This window comes from Camelus ferus, chromosome 7, assembly GCF_009834535.1.
Source record: "Camelus ferus isolate YT-003-E chromosome 7, BCGSAC_Cfer_1.0, whole genome shotgun sequence".
NCBI lineage: Eukaryota > Metazoa > Chordata > Mammalia > Artiodactyla > Camelidae > Camelus > Camelus ferus.
Window position 1 is genome coordinate 18,304,304 of NC_045702.1, and position 26,564 is coordinate 18,330,867.

Genomic DNA, 26,564 nt, shown 5'->3' on the forward strand with positions numbered 1-26,564 from the left:
CCTAAATTATGACAGTAACAGGACTTACTATGATTGTATTCTAGTCCTGGAAATGTGACTTAATATCTGTATGCATCTTTCTATACACATCTTTACCGTCAGTTACTTTCACCATCCCTGTTGTCCATATCATCTTTGTTATTAAGATGTATGTGCGACTCTCGAGGGGCACTACTGGGATAGAAAGTGACAGGGACACGACGTGGCAGAGATACACTTGCGTGAAAGAATGAGGCTTGTGCTGAGAAACCCTGTAATCAGAAACAGCATCCCCCAAATGGAACAGTAAGAATATTGACAGAGACTATACATTAAAACCATCCCCTACAACGATGTATGTGTGCAATTTCTGAGACACTTCAGATCCCAGTGAATAGATATATGTGCTATTCTTGTTGACGGAATTTTAGACAATTCTAGTGGATTCAAGATCTTCATTGCATTCATTGTTAAGGAGAGTCATGTTTCAGAGGTAGCTCGAGGAGTAAATAACGAAAAAGTTTGTTGTTAAGCACTGTTTCTGTATTGCAAATATTTCACAGCCTCCACCCTTTCCATGCCTCTAATGCAATAATTTCATATCTGGAATGCTTGTATATTTTCAGAAATAACCATGAAAGGATAAACCAAAAATCAATAAAAAAAAAAATGATTACCCAGAAAGGGAAGGAGGAAACAGGGTAGAAGAAAGAAGTCGAGCAAAGAGCAAGAATGACATTTTCATCCAAATATGTTGCTAACCATATTAAATACAAGCACTCAAAATGACCCAGTCAAAATGAGGAGATTTTCAATCTGGATACTGAAAACTAAGGGACAGCGGATTTATTCGATAGCAGGGTAAGGAGAAAGATGACTGTCTTGTAGGGCTAGAAACCTGATGAAATGGCCCACAAGAGGAACAAGAAGAGAACTCACAGACTGACCAGCAGAGCTGTGACGCTGAAATTCATCTCTGTAAGTCATGTGCTTCACTGTCAAAACTCCCTTCGGTACTCTTAACTCAAAGGTTTACTTTCATAAGGAAACAGTGAGACTTTTTAAGTGCACACTGCCAAAGTTCCATAACTTTTTCAACATGTTTGAATTGTCTATTTTACTTAAACACAGAGCAGTACTAACAGTTGGTCACACAGGTAGTGAGGCTGGTGGTGTGACCCAGGTGTGGTTGCTGGTGAACACTTTTTCTGGAGAAGGTATTTTTCTGTAGATACTGAGGCTCAGCTATCAGCTGAGAAATGCAAAGACTAAAGTGAAGTGGACTAACGTGAATTCTTGGCAGAAAAGACTTTAAATAAATACATTCTTTATGAGTATTAAAATAAAATCATAATACATTTCTTAAAATCCAAAAAGTGCAAGACATGTATGATAAAACACAAAGCAATGTTGAGAGATGTTAAAGACCTTGACAGAGCAGCATGAGGGCACTATTAGGGAGAGGGAAATGTTCTGGGTCTTGATTGTCACTAGTTACATGAGTGTAAAAGCCTGCAAAAAGTATTGAAATATATACTTTAAAAATGGTGCATTTAATTGTGGGTATGTTATGCTTGAAGGTTGCTTGAAACCTCAGACAACCCCAGCGTTTGGGAGGGAGGGGGTTGCAGAGCGCCCTCAGCTGCTCTGGCAGAGACAGCTGTGAGAAGCAGTCATGAACCCAAAGGAGAGTCTGGGTCTGGATCATGAATTGTGCGGGGCCAGGGGATCAGGGTCCCCAGGAAAGAAAGTTCACCTGCCGATCATCGAGCTTCCCGAAGGCACAGCTTTGTGAGGGGAAAACCACACAGTTACATTTCTCATAGAGATTGTTAGAAACCCATCAGGCTCATACCCTGTGTCTTTCCTCTGCCTGACGCCCCGCACGCTGGGGCATCTGAGCCCCTTTACCGCTTCCTCCCCCTTCCCTGGCTTTCTGTGCCATCAGCTGTTCTAACATCCCTTTCTGCTCACCCACAGTTGCCATGTACCAGCTTCTCCTTCTGGTTAATATCTTTCAAGTTGGGTTTCTGTTACTCCTTTCCCACCTCATACACCACTGATTTCCTGAGCTGGGCCCATGATGAGTTTGTGTGCTAAGAAGAGCCAGCGTTCAGCACCGTGGATTCACTGCTGGCACAGAAGTACCGCGCTGAGTCCCCTGCCTGAGTGGAGTTGATTTCCAGGCTGCAGGGTGAGTTTTTGGGACATTTAGCTGAATATCGCTGTTCAAATCCTGCTAATCTTTTCCACAATGTCTTCATTCTGTAAGTAAAACCAAAACTCGAACGCTCTTCCAGCTCTTTACGATACCAAGTAAACATAAGCATGTCCTTCTTTGGGGACACAGTACATCTTTGCTCTCTGTCCTTTTCTCTGACCAGATGTCCAGGACTCTGGGTGACCCCGTGTCCATGGAGCCTGCGGGGGAAAGAGACAGAAAGTGGAGACAAAGCCCAGGAGGAGCCTGATTCTGCAGCCACAGGAGAAAGTCCTGATCTGGAATCTGAGAAGTTCACAGCAGGAACTCACCTGCTCCCCAGAGCAATAGGGCCACACAGCAGAGGAGACTGAGGCACATGGTTGGCTCAGGGGAAAAGCAGGGCAGGTGGCTGTTTGTCTAAGGCTCCTCATCCCCCATCAGCAACGTCCTTGTGACGTGGTCCTTTCCCATGTCATCACAGTCCCCATGGAGAGGAGACTAAACATTTCATAGGCTGTAGGGCAGGGGAAGCTGGTGACACAGCTAGTGTGGCTTTCAAACTGCTTTTATTGACTTTTTCCTGACTCTGCTTTTTCATTATTAAAATTAAATAAATAAAACCATTTACATCATTACTTTATTTGCTTTCTTAACTTGTCAATTTCCTTCCTCTCCTCCACTCTTGCTTCTCAGGCAATGAACCATACAGCTTGATGTATGTCAATCATAACTTCTCCTGCACTTAGAACTCAGATAGAAGCTACTTTAAATTTTAAAAACTGCATGTTGAACTATACAAAACAATATGTACGATGAGTATACAGTGCATCTAGGGAAACAACAAAATCAATGCTCTTGCCTGAAACCGTCAATTTAGGAAACAGATGATCACTGAGAAATTTTCAGCCACTGTGTTATTTTTCTAGATTTCATTGTTCTTTCTCTACCACGTCCAGGTAAGCATGACCCTGAAGTTTATATTTTCATCCCCTTGCTTTTCCTTACAGTTTTTGCACTTATGTAAGAATCTTTTTATACCTATTATTCAATGTTGTTTGTCTTTGAAATGTGTCTAAGGGAGTTCATTTTGCTCATACTGTTTTCTGTCATATTCTTTGTTTTCAACACTATGTCTATGATATTAATTCATGTTGTGGCATATGCTTTCAGAGAATTCATTTTCTAAGTAACATGTAGGCTTCCATTCTATTCGTTTGACAGATTTATTATTCATTCTCCAGTGAATGCACACGAGGATTTTCCCCTAGATTTTGGGGCTACTGCAAACAGGACAATCTTCTTGTACATTCCTTTAGATACCCTGGTGTAATATGTATCTATCCCTGAGATATAAAAATTGAGCCTTAGGGAACTTCCTAACTCAGTTAACTTATTAAATGTTGTGATAAGTAATGCAATGCTTCTTTAGATTCCTTTGCGTCTTCTGTATTTGTCATCTGTCTATAATCACTGACTTTCCCTTTTCTCATTCTCACACTTTGTCTTGTTTTGTTAGCTGGGATTTCAGCACAATGTTGAACAGAAGTGGTGGTGGCATTCTTCTGCTTATTTATCAATTATGTGCGACAAGGACAACTAGAGGTACAGGATACGTGCTATTTGCAATGGGGGTTAAAAGGATAAGATTAGATCCTGGGTATTTCAAGGACCTATTGGCATCCCAGGATGGTTGCAGATCATTCTCCCAGCTGCTACTGAACCGGGTTCATCTCAGCTGACCCACAGGAAGCCAAAACGCTGAGGTGCTGAGGTGTGCAGCAGAGAGAAGACTTATCTGCAAGGCAGCCAAGCGAGGAGATGGGAGAACAGATCTCAATTCCACCACCCTGAAGGCAAGGGGTGCAGGGTATGTATGTGATAAAGAATAAAGAAGGAGCTCTGCCTTGAGTGTGGGGAGCGTGGAGATCTTGAGGAGAGGTGATTTGAAAAAGATGTGGTAACTCTCATCCTGCGCAGGCATAACTGAGCTAGAAGCCCCGCAGAGTCATAAGGGAAGACTCTGAGCAGGATTCGAGGGTCGAGGTTTTGGTCCCCTGATTTTGCACACCCAGGTCGAGGGTCCATGGTTCTAACCAGTCTTAACAAGCTGACATCCAACTAGACACAGCTTACTCTGGCTCCTCCCAGCTGGATGTAGCTGACTCCAGGTTCCAGGAAAATACCTCAAACAAACATGTTGTTTAGATTTACTTGAAGCTTGGAGAACACGCAAGTCTTAAAAAGACCTTGATTCGAGAAGGCATGCGAAATGGATTTGACTAATCGTTACCCAGGGTTCCATAGCCGGGACCTGAAGTATGTCACTTGAGTTCCCTGAAGTATCTGAGGACTTCCCACCTCAGGTGAGGGGAGGTCTCTGCTTGCTCTTTAAGCTCCAAAAGTGTTTTTACAGAAAGACCCACATCCCCTCCTAGTGGCCAAAGTTCCAAATGGTCTTTCCCCTTGGTCCTTCTCAGCCATCTGGCTGTGGTAATCCTCTCCATGAGCCTAATGAAGCCCAGCTCATCTTTAGCAGGACGTTGTAAACATGACTTGCTCTAAAGCGCTGCTCTGTGATTCTACCAGATCTCCCTGTGTCACAGAGAGTAATAAGTGGGTTCACACGATACCCTGCCCGAGCCCGGCTAACATGGCCAGAGACGCCAGATCCCTTCAAAGAGTTTTCCCATGAGTCTGAAACTGTAACAGAACCATAGAGACAGAAGGTAATGGTTGCTGAGGCTTTTTTTGGCTTTTAGAAAGAAGACTTACGAGCTTCTGCTGCTTATGAACGTAGGAGGAGGGTTTCTATTCTTTGTTGGTATTTTTGATGATACCATCTGACAGGTGTGATGTAACATCTCACTGTGGCTTTGATTTGCCCCTGTGATGACAGCAGTGTTGAGCATCCTTCTCTGGGACCCTTGGCCATCTGTATGTCTTCTTTGGAAAAGTGTCTATTAGCTCTCTTGCCCATTTTGCAATTGGTACTTTTTTGGATATTCAGTAGTATTAGCCGCTTATATATTTTGGATATTAACCCCTTATCACTCATCACTTTGCATACACTTTTCCCACTGTGTGAGTTGGCTTTTCATTTTGTGTATGGTTTCCTTTGCTATTAAAACCTCTCAAGCTTAACTAAGTCCCATTTGTTTATTTTTGCTTTTGTGTCCTTTGCCTCAGGCGACAGATACAAAAATATTGCTGCAGTTTTTGCCAAAGGGTACCCTAAGTTTTCCTTTCAGCGTTTTATGATTTTTGGCCTTACATGCAAGTCATTAATCTATTTTGTGTCTATTTTCATATAAGCTGTGAGAAACTGTTCTCACCTCTTTCTTTCACACGTGGCTGGCCAGTTTTCCCAGCACCACTTTTTGAAGAAAGTGTCTTTTGCCAATTTTATGTTCCTGCGTATTTTGTCACAGATTAATCAACCATATTTGTGTGGGCTTACTTCTGGCCTCTCTGCTCTGTTCCATCGACCTGTGCCTCGGTTTCTAGGCCAGTACCACGCTATTTTGATGATTATATCTTTGTACAGCGGGCAGAAGTCAGGGAGCGTGGCACCTTCGGCTTTGGGCTTTTTCCTCATGATTGCTGTGGCTCTCCGGGGTCCTCTGTGGTTCCATATACATCTTAGGAGTCTTTGTGCTGGTTTTGTGAAAATGTCATGGGTCTTATGATAGGGGTTGCTTTAAGTCTGTAGATTGCTTTGGATAAAATATACCTTTTAACAATATTAACTCTTGAACTGGCCCACGGGAGGAACAAGAAGTGAATTCACAGACTTGAGCGGCACAGCTGGGACACCCGCATTCCTTACTGCAGGCCACGAGCCTCCCTGTAAAACACGCTCCTTACTGTGCTTAATGGACTGGTTTATTTTCGTAAGCAAGGGGCATCTTTTAACTCTATCACTATTGAATTACTAATAGTCTGTATTAAAGAGTGACTAACAGTTGGTCACACAGGTAGTGAGGCTGGTGGTGTGACCCAGGTGTGGTGGCCGGTGACACTCTCTCTGGAGATCGTATTTTTCCATAAGATACTGAGGCTCAGACATCAGCTGAGAAATGTAAAGACTAAATTGAAGTGGACTAATGTGAAGTCTTGGCAGAAAATACTTTTAATCATTAAATTCCTTATGAGTAGTAAAATACATTCAGAATGCATTTCTTAAAGTAAATTTAGGAAAATATCAACAAAATATGTGCAGGATATGTTCAATTACATCACAAGTCAATGCTGAGAGAAGTTAACGACCTTGACAGAGCAGCATGGGGCACATTTCAGGGAGAGGGAAGTGTTCGGGGTCTGGATTGTCATGCTGGCTACATGGGTAAAAGTATTTGTCAAAATCTAATGAAACATAAACTTAAAATGGGTGTGTCCCATTGCCCTTATGTTATACCTGAAGGATGCTTTTCCCTTGTACATTTCTGCTCATCAGGAGGGAGGGGGATGCAGAGCGCCCTCAGCTGCTCTGGCAGGGACAGCTGTGAGAAGCAGTCATGAACCCAAAGGAGAGTCTGGGTCTGGATCATGAATTGTGCGGGGCCAGGGGATCAGGGTCCCCAGGAAAGAAAGTTCACCTGCCGATCATCGAGCTTCCCGAAGGTACAGCTTTGTGAGGGGAAAACCACACAGTTACATTTCTCATAGAGATTGTTAGAAACCCATCAGGCTCATACCCTGTGTCTTTCCTCTGCCTGACGCCCCGCACGCTGGGCAATCTGAGCCCCTTTACCGCTTTCCTCCCCCTTCCCTGGCTTTCTGTGCCATCAGCTGTTCTAACATCCCTTTCTGCTCACCCACAGTTGCCATGTACCAGCTTCTCCTTCTGGTTAATATCTTTCAAGTTGGGTTTCTGTTACTCCTTTTCCACCTCATACACCACTGATTTCCTGAGCTGGGCCCATGATGAGTTTGTGTGCTAAGAAGAGCCAGCGTTCAGCACCGTGGATTCACTGCTGGCACAGAAGTACCGCGCTGAGTCCCCTGCCTGAGTGGAGTTGATTTCCAGGCTGCAGGGTGAGTTTTTGGGACATTTAGCTGAAAATCGCTGTTTAAACCCTTCTGCCTCTTCCATAATGTCTCCTCCATTCTGTAAGTAAACCAAAAACTCGAACGCTTCTTCTAGCTTCTTACGATACCAGTAAACGTAATTATGTCCTTCTTTGGGGACACAGTCCATCTTTACTCTCTGTTCCTTTCCTCTGACCAGATGTCCAGGACTCTGGGTGACCCCCGTGTCCATGGAGCCTGCGGGGGAAAGAGACAGAAAGTAGAGACAAAGCCCAGGAGGAGCCTGATTCTGCAGCCACAGGAGAAAGTCCCGGATTTTGAATCTGACAAGTTCACAGCAGGAACTCACCTGCTCCCCAGAACAAAAGGGCCACACAGCAGAGGAGACCGTGGTACATGGTTGGCTCAGGAAAAAAGCAGGGCAGGTGGCTTTTTGTCTAAGGCTCCTCATCCCCCATCAGCAACGTCCTTGTGACGTGGTCCCTTCCCATGTCATCACAGTCCCTGTGGAGAGGAAACTAAACATTTTATAGGCTCGAGGGCAGGGAGGGCTGGTCATGCAACTAATGTGGCTTTCAATTTGCTTTTATTGACTTTTTCCTGACTCTGCTTTTTCATTATTTTTTTAAAACTAAAATAACTTACCCATACACATTTAATTTATTTGCTTTTTTAACCTGTCAGTTTGTCTCCTCCCCTCCCTACTCCTGTCTTAGACAGTGAACCCTCCAGTTTGCTGTACATCTATCAACTTCTACTGCACTTACAAAAATCACACAGCAGCTACTTCAAGTTAAAAACTACATTTTGAGCTATACAAACAATATTTATGATGACTATGCAGTGCGTCTAGGGAAGCAATTTGGTTTTGCCTGAACCAATGAGCTTAGTATTTAAGTCAGCACTAAGAATTTTTCAGCCCCTGGGTTATTTTTGTAGATTTTATTGTTCTTTTTTCTACCATGTCCAGGTAACCATAACCCTGAAGTTTATTTTCATTCACTTACATAAATACTAAAATCTGTAATGAAAAGTAAATATCTGCAAATTAGATATTATTTACCGTTGGATGTCTAATTTATCTAAGGGGAATCATTCTGTTCATATTTTTTCTGTGACTTTTTTTTAATTCTTTGTTGCATATAATTTGAGATAATTCTATTTCACTAATATTTAGGATTCTATTGTATTATTTTGGGACAACTTATTATCCATTTTTGAATTAATACACATAGTTTTCTTTCCTAGTTTTTAATGCTACTGCAAAGAGGACTGCATTCTTATACATTTCTCTGCATACTTAGGTGCAAGATTTTCTCTGTACCTGGGAATGCTGAGATCAAGCATTAGGGTCACCATGTCAGCTTTACATAATAAGACAAAATGCTTTCCAAATTAATTAAGCCGAATTAATAGTCCCATCAACATGCATGAGTGTTCTCTAGTGTTCCACCTCTAGGACTCAAGCACACTTAATATTCTTTTTTTCTGCACATTTAAAAAAAAATCACAAATATGTACTGTTCATTGTCTCGAAGAATGTTTAGAGCTTTAGATTTTTAAACTTACATAGTTATCAAAGGAATAAAGCAAACCACAAAATAAGAATTAAATAAAATGCACACACCTCACTATTAACAGCAACAATATTTTTCTTTTTTTAGGAGGGGAGAAAATTGGGATTTTTATTTATTTATTTTGATGGAAGTACTGGGCACTGAACCCAGGACCTTGTGTATGCTAGGCACGTGTTCTACAACTGAGTTGCACCTTCCCACCTTGGGGCTGACACATTTTTATATTCATAGGCCACTAGTGTTTCTATACATTGCCCTTTGCCCATTTTTGGGGGATTAGCTATTCTTTGTAACAATTCCTTATACATTCTGGATACCAAACTTTGCCAGTGTTGTTAATATCTTTTCAACTTGTGGCTTGTGTTTTCACTGTTCGTAAAGTTTTTTTTTGATATTCCTGGTTTGGTAGAGTCTATCGTTCTTTTTTGGAGGTTATGCATCTTAATTCTTTATAAACAAGACTCCCATAGCCCAAGTTCATAAAGATGTACTCCCATTTTTTTTTTTTACCAGTTAACATATTGAATGTTGCATTTAATGCTTTTAGCATTTATTTTTGCTTATGCTGCAGAGACGTGGCTTAATCTTTCTGTGGCTAACCCCTTGTCCCGAAGACCGTACTGTATATGGCATTATTCCCCTACAGACGTGCAGTGATGGCTCCATCATATATTAAGTGCCTGTATATGCATGGGCCTATTTTAAATCCATTAGTTCCCATTTGTCCATTTGTCTTTCATTATCTTAAATTATAAAATAATTTGATGATTGGAAAGTCACCTCAGTTTTTACTTCATTAGTATTATCTGCTCTAAACTTCCCTCTCTTTTCCACTTAAATTTCAGATTCCTTTTGTCAAATTTCATGACATCTATGATTTTGATCAGTGTTGCTCTGAATACACAGATGTTAGTGCAAAATCGGAATGCTTTTACTATTGCTTTAACTTACTCATGATCATGCTATGTATCTTCACTTATTTCAGATTTTCAAAATGCCTTCCTCTGAAGTTGAGTAATTTTCTCAATTAAAGTCTTGCTTGTCTTTAATAGATTTGGGTTTTTTAATATTTAATTTTACTGTTGGTAAATGCTCTCCCTTTAAAAATATATCTAACTGTTGCAAGTATGTAGAAATAAACTGACTTTATTTATGTTAAAGTCAGTAAATTTATTAAATGTTGTTATAAGTAATGCAATGCTTCTTTAGATTCCTTTGGGTCTTCTAAACTTGTCATCTGCCTTTAGTCATCTTTTTTCTTTCTTTTCTTATTCTCCCCTTTTTTTCTTATTCTACAGGCTGAAAATTCAGCACAATGTTGAATAGAAATGGTGGTAGCATTTATATACTTATCAATTTTGTTTGACCCGGACAACTACAGGTACTGGATATGTGGCACATGGTATGGGAGTTACACTTCAAGATTAGATCCTGATATTTCAAGGGTCTACTGGCATCCCAGGACATCTGCAAACATTCTCCCATCTGTTACTGAACCAGGGTCATATTGTCCTATGCACAGTGAGCCAAAATGTTAAGAGGCAGAGGTTTGCAGCTAAAATAGGGTTTATTGTAAAGGCAGCCGAGTGAGGAGATGGGAGAACAGATCTCCAATCCACCTCCCCGAAGGCAAGGGGCTTGGAGTATTTATGGGACAAGGAATAAAGAAGCCGGATAGTCTGAGACACAGGGCACATGGGGAGGGTGGGGAAAGGCGGTTGGAAGGCAGTGTGTGAATCGTCTTTCTACACAGGCATGACTAAGCCACCCGCCTCTGCGTGTTCATAACGGAGGTGGTTAGCATGAAATGAGCATGGACTCTTTGGTCCTGAGGCAAAAGGTCACGAAGAGGAAATGTGCTCAGTTGGAAGGTCACTGGTTCTAACCAGCCTTCACCAGTTCAGCTCCAACTAGACACAGCTGACTCTGGGCTCAGCTGAACGGCAAGCAAATGACGCCGTATTCCTGGAAAATAACTTGGGCAAATGTCTTATTATTTAGGCTACATGCCACTTAGAGGACAGCAAGTCTTAAGTTTTTTTTTAATTGAGGTATAGTCAGTTTACAATGTTGTGGCCATTTCTAGTGTACAGCACAATGCCTCCGTCATACATAAATATACATATATTCAACAATTAAAGTGCCCTTGAGTAGTGAAGGCAGGTGAACTGGATTTGACTAGTCATTACGCAGGGTTCCACCGCCAGTGTCTAATGTGTCTGACCTGAGTGCCCCGAAGGCGCTACCAACTCATCTCAGGTGGAGGAAGGCTTTGCTTGCTCCTGACACGCAGGTGTATTTCAGAGACCCACATCCCCCCCTAGTGGTCAAGGGGGCACATTCATGCCATGCCCTCTGGTCTCTCACTGCCTTCACCTCCTCTGTGGTCAGTGGGCAGTGGCCAGTTCCACACTGTGCAGCAGTAGCAGCCAGGCACCCCAAGTATCAGAGCAGAACCAGCCATCGGGGTGTTGACCTGCTGGGGTCCTGCAGAGATCTGTTACTAGTAATTAGGGACGCACTTCGTCATTAATCCAGTATTATTGGTGGCTCATCAGTATAATTTGCTTCTCAACCTCTTCTGGCCACATTCAAGGTGAACATGGTTCCTTAGATCGCTGACCTAAGTTCTCTGCTCTCTGTGTATTCTATCATCAAAGGATCAAATGCGCTTTCATTCTTCCAGTTATGGAAATTGTCCCGGATTTTTACCTTCATCCAGTTCCACTGAGTCCCTGTCTTGAACATACAACTGCTTTCTGCATATTTCTGGTCAGATTTCTGTCTCAAAGTAACGCCCAGTGTCAAATAAATCATGAAACCTTCCCCCTCGATCCTCCGAGTCCATCTGGCTGTGATAGTCCTCTCCATCCTCCCCATTTATTGCCTCTCGTGTCTAATCAATTACCAAGTCCTTTGATTTTCTTCCTTATTTCCTAATTGTTTTAAATTTCTCATTTTTCAGTATTTCTATTACCACAGCCACCACTGTCTTAGCTTCGCCTGCCCGGGTCACTGCAGGGGCTGACTCTGTTCTCTGCCTCAGCCCTTTCCACACTGTCCAATGTTTTTTCACAAATGTAGCCAGGATGGTTTAAAAAAAAAAAAGAAGCAGTGTACACACACACAGCAAGAACAAACATTAATTAACAAACTTAACAGAAGTTAAGTACTTAAAACCTCAAGCCCAGGGCAAGGGATAAATGAGAAAATGAGAAATGGCTGTACCTTGTGCTGAATTTTGCTGAACCTAAGACTGTTCTAAAAACAAATTATCTACAAAAGAACCTCAATGTCTCCTATTAAATTTTATGTTAAATTCCATATCACATTCTTCGACATCCCTCAAAATTAATGTAGACTAAAATCTTTCTAAGAATCTTTAAGAGTTTTTTGCCCCTTGTTATGAGGAGAAAGTAATGTTTTTGTAAATTACACACAAATCTTGATGTAAATCATTAAGAATAATATTTAGTGTTTTCTCATACTTTTCCCAAAAGTCCGATAACCATTAAATATATGGTAATAGAGGCTTCAATTCTCACCACCTGTAGTAAGTTAGCCACAGTTCATTTTTGTTAGGAAAACCAAAGAATCTTAAGTTTTTTTTAAAAAGGAACCAGAGATAATTACAGATTTTAAAAAACCACTAAAATATTTGAAGACTATTTGAAATTGACTATTTGTCACTCAAAAGTAGTCCAGTTGCTTTCCATGTTCCAGAATGGAGTCCCAGTAAAGCAGCTGATCAAGTCATTCCGTTCAGTTCCACTCTGGTCAGGGTCAAGGTCTAGTGTTCATGCCTTCATGTTCACACTTAGTGTCCACGAGCCACCTCCCTGGTTCTCACGACACAATACCCTCCATCCTCCCCTTCCACGGACTCTCATCTCTTCTGTTGTTAATTTTCTCTCCTTTTTGATCTCATAGGCACAGGATTTGATTAATCTTAAGCCGTGGCTAATAACACAGAGGCACTGTTTATCATGCACATTCTTTTATTTATTTAAATATACTAGTTACCTGACTCGTCCAGTGACGTGCGAGGTAGACCTTGACAATACTGAAGTTTAGCGCATCCCAGCTCCTGCCACTCCCAGTCCAAGCCCCGTATTAAATATCATTCCGGGGGTGGGGGAGGTGGAGCTCAGCAGTAGAGCGTGTGCCTAGCAGGCACAAGGTCCTGGGTTCAATCCCCAGTACGTCCATTAAAAGTAAATAATAATCTAATTACCTCTTCCCCCGCTCCAAAATAAATAATTCAGGAACAAACATCATTCTGAACTCGGGTCAATCCTCCTTGCCAGTGAGTGTTGAGAAATATTTGACAGCCAGCTCCCTGGAGGAGAGTAAATCAAGAACCCTGGATTGCTGTGCTGCACGCAGCCCCACTACGGCTGATTTCAAGCCATCAGCGTGATGCCACCGACACTGAAGTCGGGAGGATGTGCACCAGCGGCTTCTGGGAGCTGGGAAAAGCCAGCTCACGCAACAACAGCTATTTCTTGCTTTTCTTTTAATATGATTTTGTTCTGATCTATTTGTGGTCATGAAAATAATTTGCTTGATTTAGTTGGTTTTAGCTTTATATAAAATACATCATGCTTTACAAAATCTTATCAGGGTGAGTTTTTGCACCTCATATTATATCGCTAAGATGACCTATAACTTTGTTCACCATTCATTTTGACTGGTGTATATCGTTTTCCATCACATGGATGTGCTACTGTTTAGTCATTCACTTTCTTGTCAATGCATGTGTGCCTTGGTTCCATCATGAATAGTACTGCTTAGAATGCTTTTGCATTTATGTCATCTGATGCGCATATGTCAGATGTAGTGGAGCTGCTGGCTACTGGAACAAAGGAACGATCAACTCTGTGAGATAATGCCAAAGGGCTTCCCAGTTGTTTGCATCACTTACGCTCCCACCAGTAATCTTGTGGAACCATACCCTCTCTAACAGGTTTTATTTCTAAGCTTTTTATATTTTGCTAATCAAATGGATATAAACTTAACATATCTTTGTGTCTTGCTTCACATTTTCCTGATCACCAGTGAAGTCAAATATCTCATGTGTTTATTGATCATAGATGATTCTTCAATTAAATATATGTTAATATCTTTCGCTTATTTTTCTTGGGTCATATAAGAGTTGTGATCAATGTATGGTTTTTCCTGGGAAAGGATTTTTCTGAGGGCTTTACATTCAACGCTCTTCTTACTATCTTGTGGCTTCTGATAGAAATCGCTGGCTTTGTAGACAGGTCTGAAGTCTTTTATTTACTCCCTCTGCCTTCTCTTCCCTCTGACACCTTCGTTGGGCGACAGCTCAACCAACACCTTCTCTGTGAAGGTTTTTGGCATGCTCCGTACCGAGGTGTAGAGGGTGCACCCCACCCGGCCTTAACCCATCCCTTCATCAACCACAGCACTATATATAGCACATCACTGAATTCTTTCCTGAGTCAGTATCTCTGCTTGGCTGCCTTATGATTCTGTTTATCTTGCAGGCCTGGGATGTTGACAAGACAACGCTGAATTGTCTTGGAGAGACTAGTGCCAACACTTATTACAAAAATGCACAGTGTTTTATAGAAGTATTTTGAAATCTACCCATAGGATTATGTGTTGATTTATCTAAGAACATATGATTACCATATGGTAGAGTCAGGGGAAAAAAACCCAGGCTTTATCATTTTCAGCCCAGGGAAATTCCATGTCAGTCGGCCACTTATAGACCCAGGTCCTTTCCCATATTGCTGGTTCTCAAACACCAAACCTTCTCCACACTCCACACCCAGATATTTTTTTCTCTGTACACGCTCACGCTCACAGATGTCTCAGTCAGAGAGCCTGTGGTTTTTCTCTCCCACGCCCCCTTTCCACAGGGCTCCCTGCATTCGGCGGGGTCGGGGAGAGGGGCTGTTGCAAGATTCTTGTTTGGGTCTCTGATCCCCGCCCAGCGCTGTGTCACTAGCACTGCAGAAGTAGAGGCTGCTGTCTGCAGGGCTCACGCTCGTCACCGTCAGAGATGAAAATGTTCGGCTTGGATGGTTGATGGGAAACTTGTCCTCGGTAAAACCTTGTTCGTATGTGGCATTGGAGTCCTGGTTAGAAGTTGCTATCAGCGTGAGGCCCTGTTCCGGGAACTGACGATACCAAAACATAGTCGTGGCCTGAAAGTCCTCTGCACGGCACTGGAACGTCACAGAGGCTCCCCTCTCACGGATAGCCCTGCTCGGATGTTGAGAGACCTGAGCGCCAAGCCCAGAGCCTGCGGAAACAGAGGTCAAGGAGATGAGAGAGGCCAGCAGGGCCAGGCAGAACATCACAGCCTCGCGCCCTCACCTTTCTCCCCGCTTCCAGGGAATCCTGTTTGTTGTGTGCAATCTTCCCGTCCTACATCCTAGGATCATGATCCCCCATCTCCCCTGACTGGTGCCTTGTCGCCTTACCCTCTGCACCTCCAGACAGCATGGCTGCCCCCCCCACACACACACCTTGATCAGCATCAACAACCCGGAGTCTGGCTACCGATCACCCAAGCCAGCACGTGTGCACACTCGCCCAAGCTCCTCAGATAATAAGGCTCATACCAGGCCCCAGAAGCAGCAGGAACAGCAGCATCTTCAGGTGCCGGCCTCGCACCACGCCTCTGAAGAAAGGTCTGACCTTGCCCCTCAATCTTCCCTTCTCCACCCCTAGGAGGATGGATGACAGCTGGCCTAACCCTGAGGGAGCTCTAGCCTGCCCCCTGGTGGTCATCGTCACCAATGCTGCAGGGTCCATCACTTTTTAAAAACATTTTATTTTATTGAGTTATAGTCAGTTTACAATGTTGTGTCAATTTCCAGTGTAGAGCACAATTTTTCAGTTATAAGTGAACATGCATATATTCATTGTCACATGCTTTTTCACCGTGAGCTACCACAAGATCTTGTATACATTTCCCTGTGCTGTACAGTATAAACTCGTTTATCTGTTCTAAGTATACACCTGTCAGTATCTGCAAGTTTTGAACTCCCAGTCTGTCCCTTCCCACCCCTTTCCCCTGGCAACAAGTTTGTATTCTATGTCTATGAGTTGCTTTCTCTTTTGTATTTCTTCATTTGTCTTTCTTTACTTTTCTTTTTTTTAAGATTCCACAATGAGCGATCTCATATGGTATTTTTCTTTCTCTTTCTGGCTTACTTCACTTAGAATGACCCATCACTCTTTCAAAGAACCATACCAGCATTGCTGGAAGGGTCTCAGATGTTCTAATTTGACTCCTAATTTTAAGGAACATAAACGGAGGCCTAGATCATTGAAGTGACTGAAACAACTTTCCTAGCCTTCTGTAAGGACGAGGGCGTGTTTGTGTATATTAAATGATACCATAGGTAATTCTTGCCTTCCGTAACATATCCTCAAATAACAATCGTGAGTTGTCTTGGCTAATCACTAGAACTAAGGTGAGCATAGGAAATCTCAGGCTAGAAGCTCAGTGTTCCTTCACACTGATAAGGACACTTCCTCATCTTCTCAATGAAATATTTATTTCATGACTATCTTACGCCAATGCCCTGGTAAAGTAAAGCATTTTAGTTCCATCTCATTTCCAACAACTTTCTTACTATTTCAGAGAACCCTGCTGCAGGGGGCGGCGGGGGGGGGGGCTTGGAGTCCTCCTCCTACCATATTTCAGTGTTTTAGATCCTATTCAGTGGTGAGTGTCTCTTTCCCGCTTCTGTTTCTCAGCATTTCGGTCTTTGTATAAATATATGGGAGAATACGTGGGAGAAGAAAGCCAGAGCTAATGCGAGGTTCAGAAGGGAATACAAGCAAAATGCCTGGAGCCAAGGCTTATATGTAATGGTCAGGGGCTCCCTCCATTTCCCCAGAAATTGCTGGTCCCAAGAGACATAGGGCCACACCAAAGATACTGGGGCTCGTGGATGCCTAAAAGAATTATTTTAAAATACACTAGTCCAGCATTTTCTTCTGTATGCAGTTTGAATAATATAGACTGTCTGTCATTCATTGCTAGAAACAGAATTATACGATCAAATAAATATTTGTGAAAAAATGAAGTCCCAAGAACTAACAATACTTGTCTTCCAATTCGATGGGTGGCAGACCGCAGAGGGAGAAAATATACAGAAGACACTGAGACCGTTTGCAAAATAAAACTGACCACCTGTCAGCTGATTAGTCATGCAAATATTTCTCTCAACTCTTTTCCAAGTGCCAAGCGTACAGTTACATGAGTCTCCTCGGTGTTTCTCTGCACACATCCAAGGAAGGTCCACCGGAACTAGAAACCCAATGTTGTTTAATAACGTTGTTGCTCCACTCATTTTTCCAAATGTTCTCCTACTGCCATATTCCAGGGTGGGGGCTGTGATCATCTATTCCTGATTTTTATCTCCTGATTCTCTCCTGCCGTGGTTCCCTAAGCCCGTGTCAGTCTGTCCGTGCTTGTCCATCTCGTGAAATCCTGCTCACCGTGTGAGTTTCATCTCACATCCTGCCTTTTCTTTGAAGCCCTTCCTGATGTCACCAGACAGAACTGGCAGTGCTATTTCGCACACTCCACTCACACCTCTGATGCATGCAGACAGTATATGATACTTGGTAACAGTGTGTTTCTACACGTTTCTCTCCCTGCTGGGCTTTTATTAATTTTCCGAAGGAACGGACCATTTTGTGTTCATTTTTGTTTTCCACGATTTGGTAAAAAAGAGCTGGATTGTAAAATTAACCTCTCCTCTCTCCCTCTTTCTGATGTAGACAGATTTAGACACGTAATTTAAAAATCAGCTTGGTGGTTCTCCGAGGCATCGTGCCATTGCACAAAGCGTGTTGATGCAGCCGCTGCTTTGGATGCCTGGTTGAGGAGGAAGAAAGCGTTCTGATCAGGGGATCAAAAACAGAAAAGCCCCGCCACCTGGTGGGGACGCAGGGCTTGGGACACATTTATGTGCAAAGAGGAGGTGGCTTTGCTTCACTGTGTCTATACTGCTGGCACAGAGATAAAGAGCCGTCTGGTTCTTCTGTGTCAACGTCACAGTGAGAGGAAAGAGCGGCTTCTTCTCCCGAGAGGCACCGTAGCCTTCGGCCATGTCTCCTTTCTGAACATCCTTTGCAGACAGTGAGAAGTAGATTAGTCTCGGCCTTTGTCCTGGGTCCTGTCGGTACCAGTACATGGTGTCATAATTAAAATCCTGTTCACATTCCAGGGTCACATCTCGTCCTTCCTCTTTGAGCACGTATTTTGGGGTCTGTGTGATTCCACCATCCACGGTGCCTGTGGAAGAAAGGGAGCCGCTCTGGAAACAAGGCCCCGGAGGGCGTCTCAGGGCTGCTGCTGTCGGGGAGAGGCTTAGATCTGGAGCTCAGCACCTTATGGGGCAGGAATTTGCCCCCTGAAGCCACGACTCACCTGCTCCAAGGAGACAGAGGGCCACCCAGTAGATCACCGGGCTGCCCATAGTGGGAAGGGCGTCTCCCTCCAGCTCCAAGCCCAGACAAATGAGGAAAGGAACTTAGCCCTGGGGCTCCCCCTTGGCTTAATGTGCAGAATTTGTCACACGGCTAGAATGGACACTTGGATAGGATCCTGGAGATATTCAAGACCGTCTCCCCGGTTTGGCAGATGAGGAGATTGAGAACGGAGCTGTGAACCACTGGCACCGCCACCTTGTGTCTTCCTTCCCCAGACTCTGCACTTTGGCCCGATTGTCGGTGCTGCCACATTCCAGGCCCGAGCTTCACTCTGATTGGCTCACGGGTTCACCTTCCTCGTCTTGGTAACGTTTGCTCACTGGAGGACGAGCAAACAGATGCTCTTGTCACACAAGAACTGAGAGTTGATGTTTAACCCCCTCGCTGCCAGGTACTGCTCCAGGCCTGCAGCAGCGGAGGAAGAGGACTACCACCGCCTGGAAACCGCCCCCCTTCCTCAGCCTACGCGTTTTATTGCTTTAGCTCGGCACGTCAAGGGTTGAACATTAGAGAAACGTTGATTGTGCCCAAATAGTTCACTAAGTCTCCTCAGGAAAGACCCCGTGGTCCCAAGTGGCTATTACCTGTTGTAGATGAGTTTGCTGTCAGCCTAGAAACCTTAGAATAAGCAGGGATGAGAATGATCAAGTGAAACTAACTGCTAACAACTGGAAGTTTTGCAGGAGCCCTGGGATAGCAAGCAGAAAACAAAGACATGCTTTGCTTTCCTTGAGGGCCAGGTGGCTCTGAGCAGCCCGCAACCCGCCTTCGCCGTTTAGTCTTAAACCCCCCTCGTCCCACTTCTTCCTTGGAATAAAAGCAGCCTGAATCCTACCCCGCATTAAGATGGTTCTTTAGGACAGTTAGCCCGCCATCTTCTCAGTGTGCTGGCTTTCTGAATAAAGTTGCTCCTCTTTGCCCCAACACCTCTCTTGACTTACTGGCCTGTGGAGCAGCGAGTGGTAAGAGCCTGACTCATTAACAAAAGTTGACAAGCCAGCCAGGAGTCTTGCTGCTCGAGGCCAGCTGGCCCCGGCTGGGAAATCGTGCTGGGCAAGCCCCTAGCAGCTTCCAGGACCTCTTGTGCTGCAGGTCCTCCTTCAAAAGTCCTTGGAGCAGGGCCGGCCACCCCGGTGCTCAGCAGTTGGAGCAAAGACTTGTCATTTGGGAGTCGAAGGACTGAATGCAGAAAGGTAAGTTGCTTCCACGTACGCAGCCAGAAACTCCCCTCCCCTGCACTCCGGGCTTTTCCTTTTTCCTCGCCAGAATAAGCCCCACTGGTTTTGCATTTGTGTGTGGGGGGGTACCCTGTCGGACTCTGCCCAATCTGGTTTGTTTGTTTCTTTGGATGCTAGCATGTGGTTTGGGGGGCACTGTTTTGTTTTTCTTGACTTTGTTTTTAAAAGATGGGGAACGTCTGATCTGTCCCTAAGGAAAGCCCTCTAGGTCGCTTTTTGGAAAAATGTGCTGATTATAGCTATGAACCCAAAGACTAAGGAACAGATGGTATTTTACTGTAACAATGTGTGGCCACATTATTCATTGGGATCTGAAGAATGGTGGCCTCTGAAAGGTTCTCTGAATTATGATACAATCTTACAATTAGAGTTATTCTGTGAAAGAGTAGGGGGAAAGGTAAAATTCCCTACGTGCAAGCATTTATGTTGTAACATCAGGATGAGAAAAAGACAGTTGCCATCTTATGGTAGAAGGATCTGAAAAGAAACCCAAGAAAATCTCTTCTACAGCAGAGCAGGGAAAAGAGCAAGAGTGAGGATATGTCGCTGCAAACCTTACATCCCCCTCGGGCCGTGCCAGCTGTCCCTGCAGCTGCTCCCACCACCCCTGTGCAACTGACATCCATCCCTTCCATCGCCTCTTGTCCCTGAAGCCCAAACCCCGACACTGAGGCATGGGAAGTGGCAGGATTGGCTCCCCCCTCCTTATGGGCATCAATCAGAAAATCCTGCATTATTTCCTGGAGCAAAGGGACCTGGTCTCCAGTCATCATCTAAGACCCATCAGGGCACTCAGTTCAGACCGGGAGCCACCTTTGGGGCAGGGCAATTTCCCATTACCCTGTAGAAAGCCTCAATAAGAACAGCCAGTCAGCTGGGTTTTGTGAAGCACAGTCCATTTCCAACCTTTGATTTATTTAACTGGAAGGACCGTGAACTTCTTATAGAAAATACCCTTTCCAAAGGACAGAATTGTTATTTTCGTTTTCGCTACCCACCACCCTTCATGGGCAGGCATTCATAGTCTCAGTATGATGCTTACTGGCAATGAGATGATGGTCACCTACAAGGCTAGAGGTAGCGCACGAGCGCCACCGAGTGGATCCAAACGGCACACCTGAAGCCTGCTTGGCAGGACCCAGTGTTGAACCACACCTGGACCCTAATGAAGGGATGCCCCACCCACTACTGTAAGTCCATCCTGGCAGGACTCTGGGAAGGGGTACCCAGCCAAAAGTGCCTAAAAAATTTCAAGAGATTCAGCAATAAACAAGTGAAGACCCCTCCGAGTTTTCGGGGAAAATTTACCAGGCGTTACACTAAGCAGACCCTGAGGCCCCAAACACTAGAATGGTAAACATGGATTTATTGGACAAAGTGCTCCAGATATCAGGAGAAAGTGACAGAAACTGGATGGTGCCTTTGGAATCAATCCTTCTGGGTTGGTGGATATTGCTCTTAAGATATTCTACAGCAGAGAACAGTAAGCAGAAAACATAAGGTACAAAAAAAAAAAAAAAGAGCCGCTTTTCTGACTGCAGCATTGGATTCCCAAAAAGAAAGGTAAGTTCCCCCTAGGCAAGGAAAGGTGCACTGACTGTAGAGAGGAGGAACCTTGGAAAAGGGAATGTCCCAGACGAAAGAAAAGAGGGCTGAGGAGGAGAAAAGGGTAGTGAGGGAGGAACGCTTGGATCATAAATGAGGGAACCCAGGGCCTGTCCAGGATGCGCAGCACCCAATTCAAATATCCCCACTGGAGCCCCAGGCACAACTGACAGTGGGGAGCAAACTGATTGACCTTCTAGCAGACGTGGGTGAAACCCATTTCATGCTAAATACCAAAATGGTACACAGAACATCCCAGACCACCCCCATCACTGGGGTATCTGGAGAAGCACAGAGCCAATCATTTTTACAACCATTGCAATGTTAATTAAGAGACCTGACATTTAAACACAGTTTCTTGTATACGTCTGAACGCCCTAGTCCCCTCTTGGGTCGAGATCTCCTTTGTAAAGCTAAATGCACAAGTGAGACTTTCACCAGGACAACTTGATATACGGGTCCTGCCAGAACACATTTTAAACCTACAGATGGCTCTCCCAGAAAAGGAGACAGACTTCTTTGCCCTGAGGTCTGCAAAAAGGTAAGACCAGAAGTGTGGGCTGACGGTACCTCAGGAAAGGTTGAAAACTCAAAGCCAACACAAATCCCATTGAGAAAGGACGCTGGGACTCCTAGCCTAAGCTATCCTCTGAAACACGAAAAGGAAATCTAGCTAATTCTTGAGAGATTTTTTAAAATGGGACTCATCAGATCTTGCAAGTCCCCATACAACACCCCCATCCTCCCGGTTAAAAGGCCAAATGCAGCAGAGTATCTCTTTGTTCAAGACTTGAGGGCCATTCATGATTTAGTCCAAGACCTGCACCCTGTGATGATTTTTTTTTTTCTGCATCTCTACTGCAGAAGAGTTACAGTAGCTTTTTGCCTCTGAATGGCAGGCCCCAGAAACACCGGTAACGCAACAGTGTGGCTGGATAGTCTCAGGGTTTCAAAATTCTCCCCCTTAGTTTGGAGCAGTGCTGGCTAAGGACCTCAGGAGCTTGACAGTAGACGAAGGGCTCTTGCTCTGATGGGCGGATGACGAGCTGCTAGTGAGCGCCACGCATGAAAAGCGTCTACAGAATAGCATTGAAACTCTCAACTGTTCGGCTGAATGTGGATGGAAAGTCTCTTCGAAAAAGGCTCCAGGTTTGTCAAGCAGCAGGTCGCTTATCAGAGTTTTGCTCTCTCCCAGAGACAACGAGGTCTTTTGCCTGACAGAAAACAGGCGACTGCAGACTTAGGAGTACCCGAGGCCGCAGACAACGGAGGGGTTTTTTTTTTTTTTTTTTAAGGAATGGCAGGATTCAGGATCTATATCCAACAGAATTAGAAGCTCATACTAAAGTCCCTCTACCAGGCTCTAAAAGAGTGCCAAACAGCCTTTGAAACCATAAAAAAGTTCATCTCAGCCCCAGCTTTGAGGCTACCAGATTTGAAAAACCCTTTCAAATTATACATCCATGAAAAACAGGGCGTAAGTCTTGGGGTATTAACTCAATCTCTGGGACGCATCCTGCGACCTGTCGCCTACTTCTCAAAACAACTAGATCAGACAGTTAAAGGAGGGTCCTCTTGCCTTTGGCTGCCACTCGTGGCATACTTCAGGAATCCAAGAATTAACCCCTGGGACAACCCACCACAGTGTCTGTCCCTCACCATGTCCTTTCTTTACTAGAACAAAAGAGGGGCTATTGGCTGACTTCTGGGAGAATGGAAAGTATCAAGCCACTCTCCCAGACTATCCCAGTGTAAGAGTGCAGGTCACTTTGCCTCTAAATCCAGCCACATTGCCCCAACGAATGCTGCATGATCCCCAGAGCATGGCTGACTGCCTGCCTGTCATCGAGCTACTGCATACTTCAGCAGACCAGGCCTAACAGATGAACCCTGGCTGAGCTGAATTTTGGAACTGGTCATCAGTGGGAGGAGGTTCACGGATCAAGGAAGTCAACACACTGGGTATGCGGGGGTAACTTAGAAGAAATTGAGGCCCTGCCCTCGGGGAACTCAGCTCAGAAGGCAGACATCATTGCTCCGACAAGGACCCTCCTACTCACCAAAGGGAAGAGAGCAAATATATAGACAGGCTTGTGATGGATTCTCTGCAGTACGTGCTCCCAAGGCAGTCTGGAAAAGAGAGGGGCCTCTTTCCCTCAAATAATAAAGACCATAAAACATGCTTCTGAAGTCCCATCACTGCTAGAAGTGGACCACAAGCACTCACAAGTGGCCATAAACATTGCCCGGGCCAAAGAGGTGAGACTCATAAAAAACGCAGTCAGTTAGCTAACCAAGCGGCAAAGAAGGTGGCAGAGGAAGGTGACCACCAAGCCATGATGAGTCCGCTGCTCCCGCAAACTGGTTTGTCAAAATATCAGCCAGAACATTCTGAAGGGCCAAAGAAAGGGCCAAAGGGTGGGGTCTCACTTTTGATCACACCTCGCCCGGCTGGAAATGTCATGCACAAGAATTGTTTTGATCCCTGACGCCCCTTTGAACACCGCGTTAACGACACTTTGCTGACGGTGCCCATCGCGGGAGGGAGGCCACCTCACAATGGACTCAGAGTGTATCATAGGGCCTAACCTGCAAGAGACCGTCCAGCAAGTCAGTCAGAACTGCACGATCCGATCTAAAAATAACCCGAAGACTGCCACTAGACGCCCCGCAGATGGGAGCTGAACACAGTGCCCCGCTGAGGACTGACGCATAGACTTCAGTCAAATGCCCTGAGCCACAGTAAACTTTATACTTGTTAGTGTTTATGGATACTTTTTCGGGATGAGTGGAGGCATATCCCACCAGGGCAGAAAATGTCTCTGAAGCAAAGTCCTCCTTACAGAAATCATCCCCCAATCGGACTGCCGAGCCCCCTTCCAAGTGACAACGGATCTGCTTGTCTCCAGCATAACCCAACAAGTGTCTAAAGCATTGCGTGTTGACTGGAAACTTAATTCACCTGGGAGACCACAATCAACAGGGAAAACAGAAAAGAAGTCATCCATGAAAAGAGCATTGCTAAAAAAAGTCAAGAGACTAGTTTCGCGTGGGATGAGACCTTGCCAATTGCCCTGCTAAGGATCAGAGTGGCTCCCAGGAACAAACTTAAGCCCCTTTGAAATTTTGGACGGCAGGCCATTCCAGGTGTCTGCCCAGGCGGGGAAATCATTGATGCTTTAAAGGACCTAGCTGGTGCTAACTATGTCAAATCGATGGCCACTATACTAACTTCTGTTTATACGTTTTGCTTCCAACAGGTCTGTCTCTCCAACTGAAGTCACCCTGCACCCTTTTCAACTAACCCAGGCACCTCATCCTCCTTAAAAGCTGGAAAAAGCAAGGACCCAACCATCCGCTGGCTGTGAAGTGGACCGGAGGGGGCCGTATGAGGGCTTGCTGACCGCACAGTCATCAGTTAAGCAGCTGGGGTTAAGCTGTGGCTTCGCCACACCTGTTAAAGGCAGCATCCACAGCAGAGGGCCAAGGGGCACCCTCTAGGGTGGAGGAAACTAACAGGCAGTGGACTCGAGAGCCTCTGAATGATTTAAAGTTTCTCTTCAAAAAAAACAAACAAAAAAAGGTACATAAGGAAAGCATGTTATTCTCTAAGTGTTTTGACTATCCTCCTGGGAACTTCCTCCTTTCCCTCAGCTTGGAAAGATACTTTTTAGAATTTCCTGCATCAGTAGCCTCTTCTGCTAATCCATCTCACAGCTGGATATGGCATCCCAAATCACATTCTGTTTGTCATCATGGGAACCCCCTAGTTTACCCCATTTATGATTTTTCCAGTATCTCCCTGTGTTGGTCTAGAAATCCCCAGACCACCCGAAGAAAAGTCTATTGGGTCTGGTGGATACATCTACTAAATGATGCTGTGAAACCACCGTGTTTTTATTTAGTGACTCTCTTTTCCTTATTTCATTAAAGATGCTTTTGAGTATGTAGAATGTGAGGAGGATTTCCGCTTTCAGCGAGGTATAAAGGGAGAAAGTACATTACTGATCTGCGCTAATCACGCTGATCCCTGGTTTAGAGACAGCCGTGTAGATATTCTCTTCCACGGTTTTGTAGCCTGTGCCCCAGAAGGACACAGATGTGTGTGTTGTCAGGAAAATATGCCACGGGCACATGACTGCGTAGGGAACAGAGCAGACAGGAGCTGCTGTCCATTAGGGGTCCTTGCTATGCGTTAGGTTATATGCTTGCTGAGCAGGGAGGGGGCCTCTTGGTAGCAAACTCCACATGGTGCACCTGTGTGAGTTCTTTCTCTGATGTAGAACTCACATTGGCAGAATTCGACAGGAGTTTGGCTACAATAGCCTTCAGACCATCAAAATGGGTCTCAACAGGCAGACTGGTTTTCTGCATTGTTTTCCTGGGTCCCACAAAGGGTCCAGTCAATGTTTTTGGGTATTTTAAGCTTGGCCTGTCCCTCTTACTAATTGTTATTCTTGTCTAACTCCTACTCAGTGTTGTCATTAAGTGCGGGTATGTCGTTCAAAAACCACAGATCACAGTGCAAACGTGACAACGATGTTTGACAGAGACTAGGCAGGCTCACTGACCCTGGACAGTTAACAAGGGGAAAGAAGTGCCCCGCTGATGAGGAACAGGAGATTTCTCTCATCTCACAACAGGCTCCTTAGATCCCAAAGACACTCCCCAATATCCCCTCCTTTGTTCCCGCCTAAGTTTCTGCTAAGTGCCTTTTGTTTCAGGGCTGAGCTGAGGGAGGATGGAGACTAGCAGAACGAAACTGCCACCACCAGGATGAAGACATGGTGAAGGACCTTGTAATAAACGACCCCGCAGCCCGGCCTGGGAGCTGGAGCTGTCCTGACCGGCTACTTGGCAGACGGCTCCCGACTCGAGTGTTTCGTTTTTTCCCCTCTCCAAGCAATAAAAGCAGGTGTTTTTCACTTTGTCTTTCTGCCTCATTTGAAAATTCTTTCTCACTCTGCGGGCAAGAACCCACATATTTGGGAAGCAGCCTTGTCTACCCATTTGGTGGGCTTTTTTGGTTTGTGGGGGGTCCCTCTACCTGCAAACACCAGACACAAAGAACACTTTCAATTTCAGGTTGATCAATTCCACTCCACAGTCACCCCTTCCTCCACCCCATTCAGCACGAGTGGCTGTTGCCCCCTTTCCCCACAAGATTGTGGAACGGTGGTGACAGCGGGGAACTGGAACAGAAGACAACTAACACCTTCTTGAAAGCGCCTCCCTCATTCTTCAGCCTTCATATTCTACTACTTTAGCCCTGCAGGTCAAGAGTGAAACACTAGAGAAAAGTGGCTTGTACCTAAGTAGCCCATTAAGTTCCCTTAAGAAAGCTCCCATCCCGCAGTCCCCGATTAGCTCTGTTACTTGTAGAGAAGTTTCTTTCAGCCTAGAAACCTTGCAAATAAGCAGAGAGAAGACAGGTAAAGTAAAAAC

General features: G+C 44.7%; 1 long non-coding RNA gene and 2 gene segments (V, D, J or C); 2 read left to right on the forward strand and 1 right to left on the reverse strand.

Moving 5' to 3' along the window:
* The window catches only part of LOC106729699, a 387,064-nt gene that overhangs the window by 148,574 nt on the left and 211,926 nt on the right, over nucleotides 1-26,564 (forward strand).
* LOC106729706 lies at nucleotides 7,031-7,700 on the reverse strand. The segment is given in 2 exon segments: nucleotides 7,031-7,447; nucleotides 7,560-7,700. Coding segments are annotated over 2 exon segments (378 nt in total).
* Nucleotides 18,123-26,322, forward strand: LOC116664839. The gene is made up of 3 exons (XR_004321314.1): nucleotides 18,123-19,469; nucleotides 24,380-24,702; nucleotides 25,844-26,322. It is a non-coding gene; the product is annotated as an uncharacterized LOC116664839 (long non-coding RNA).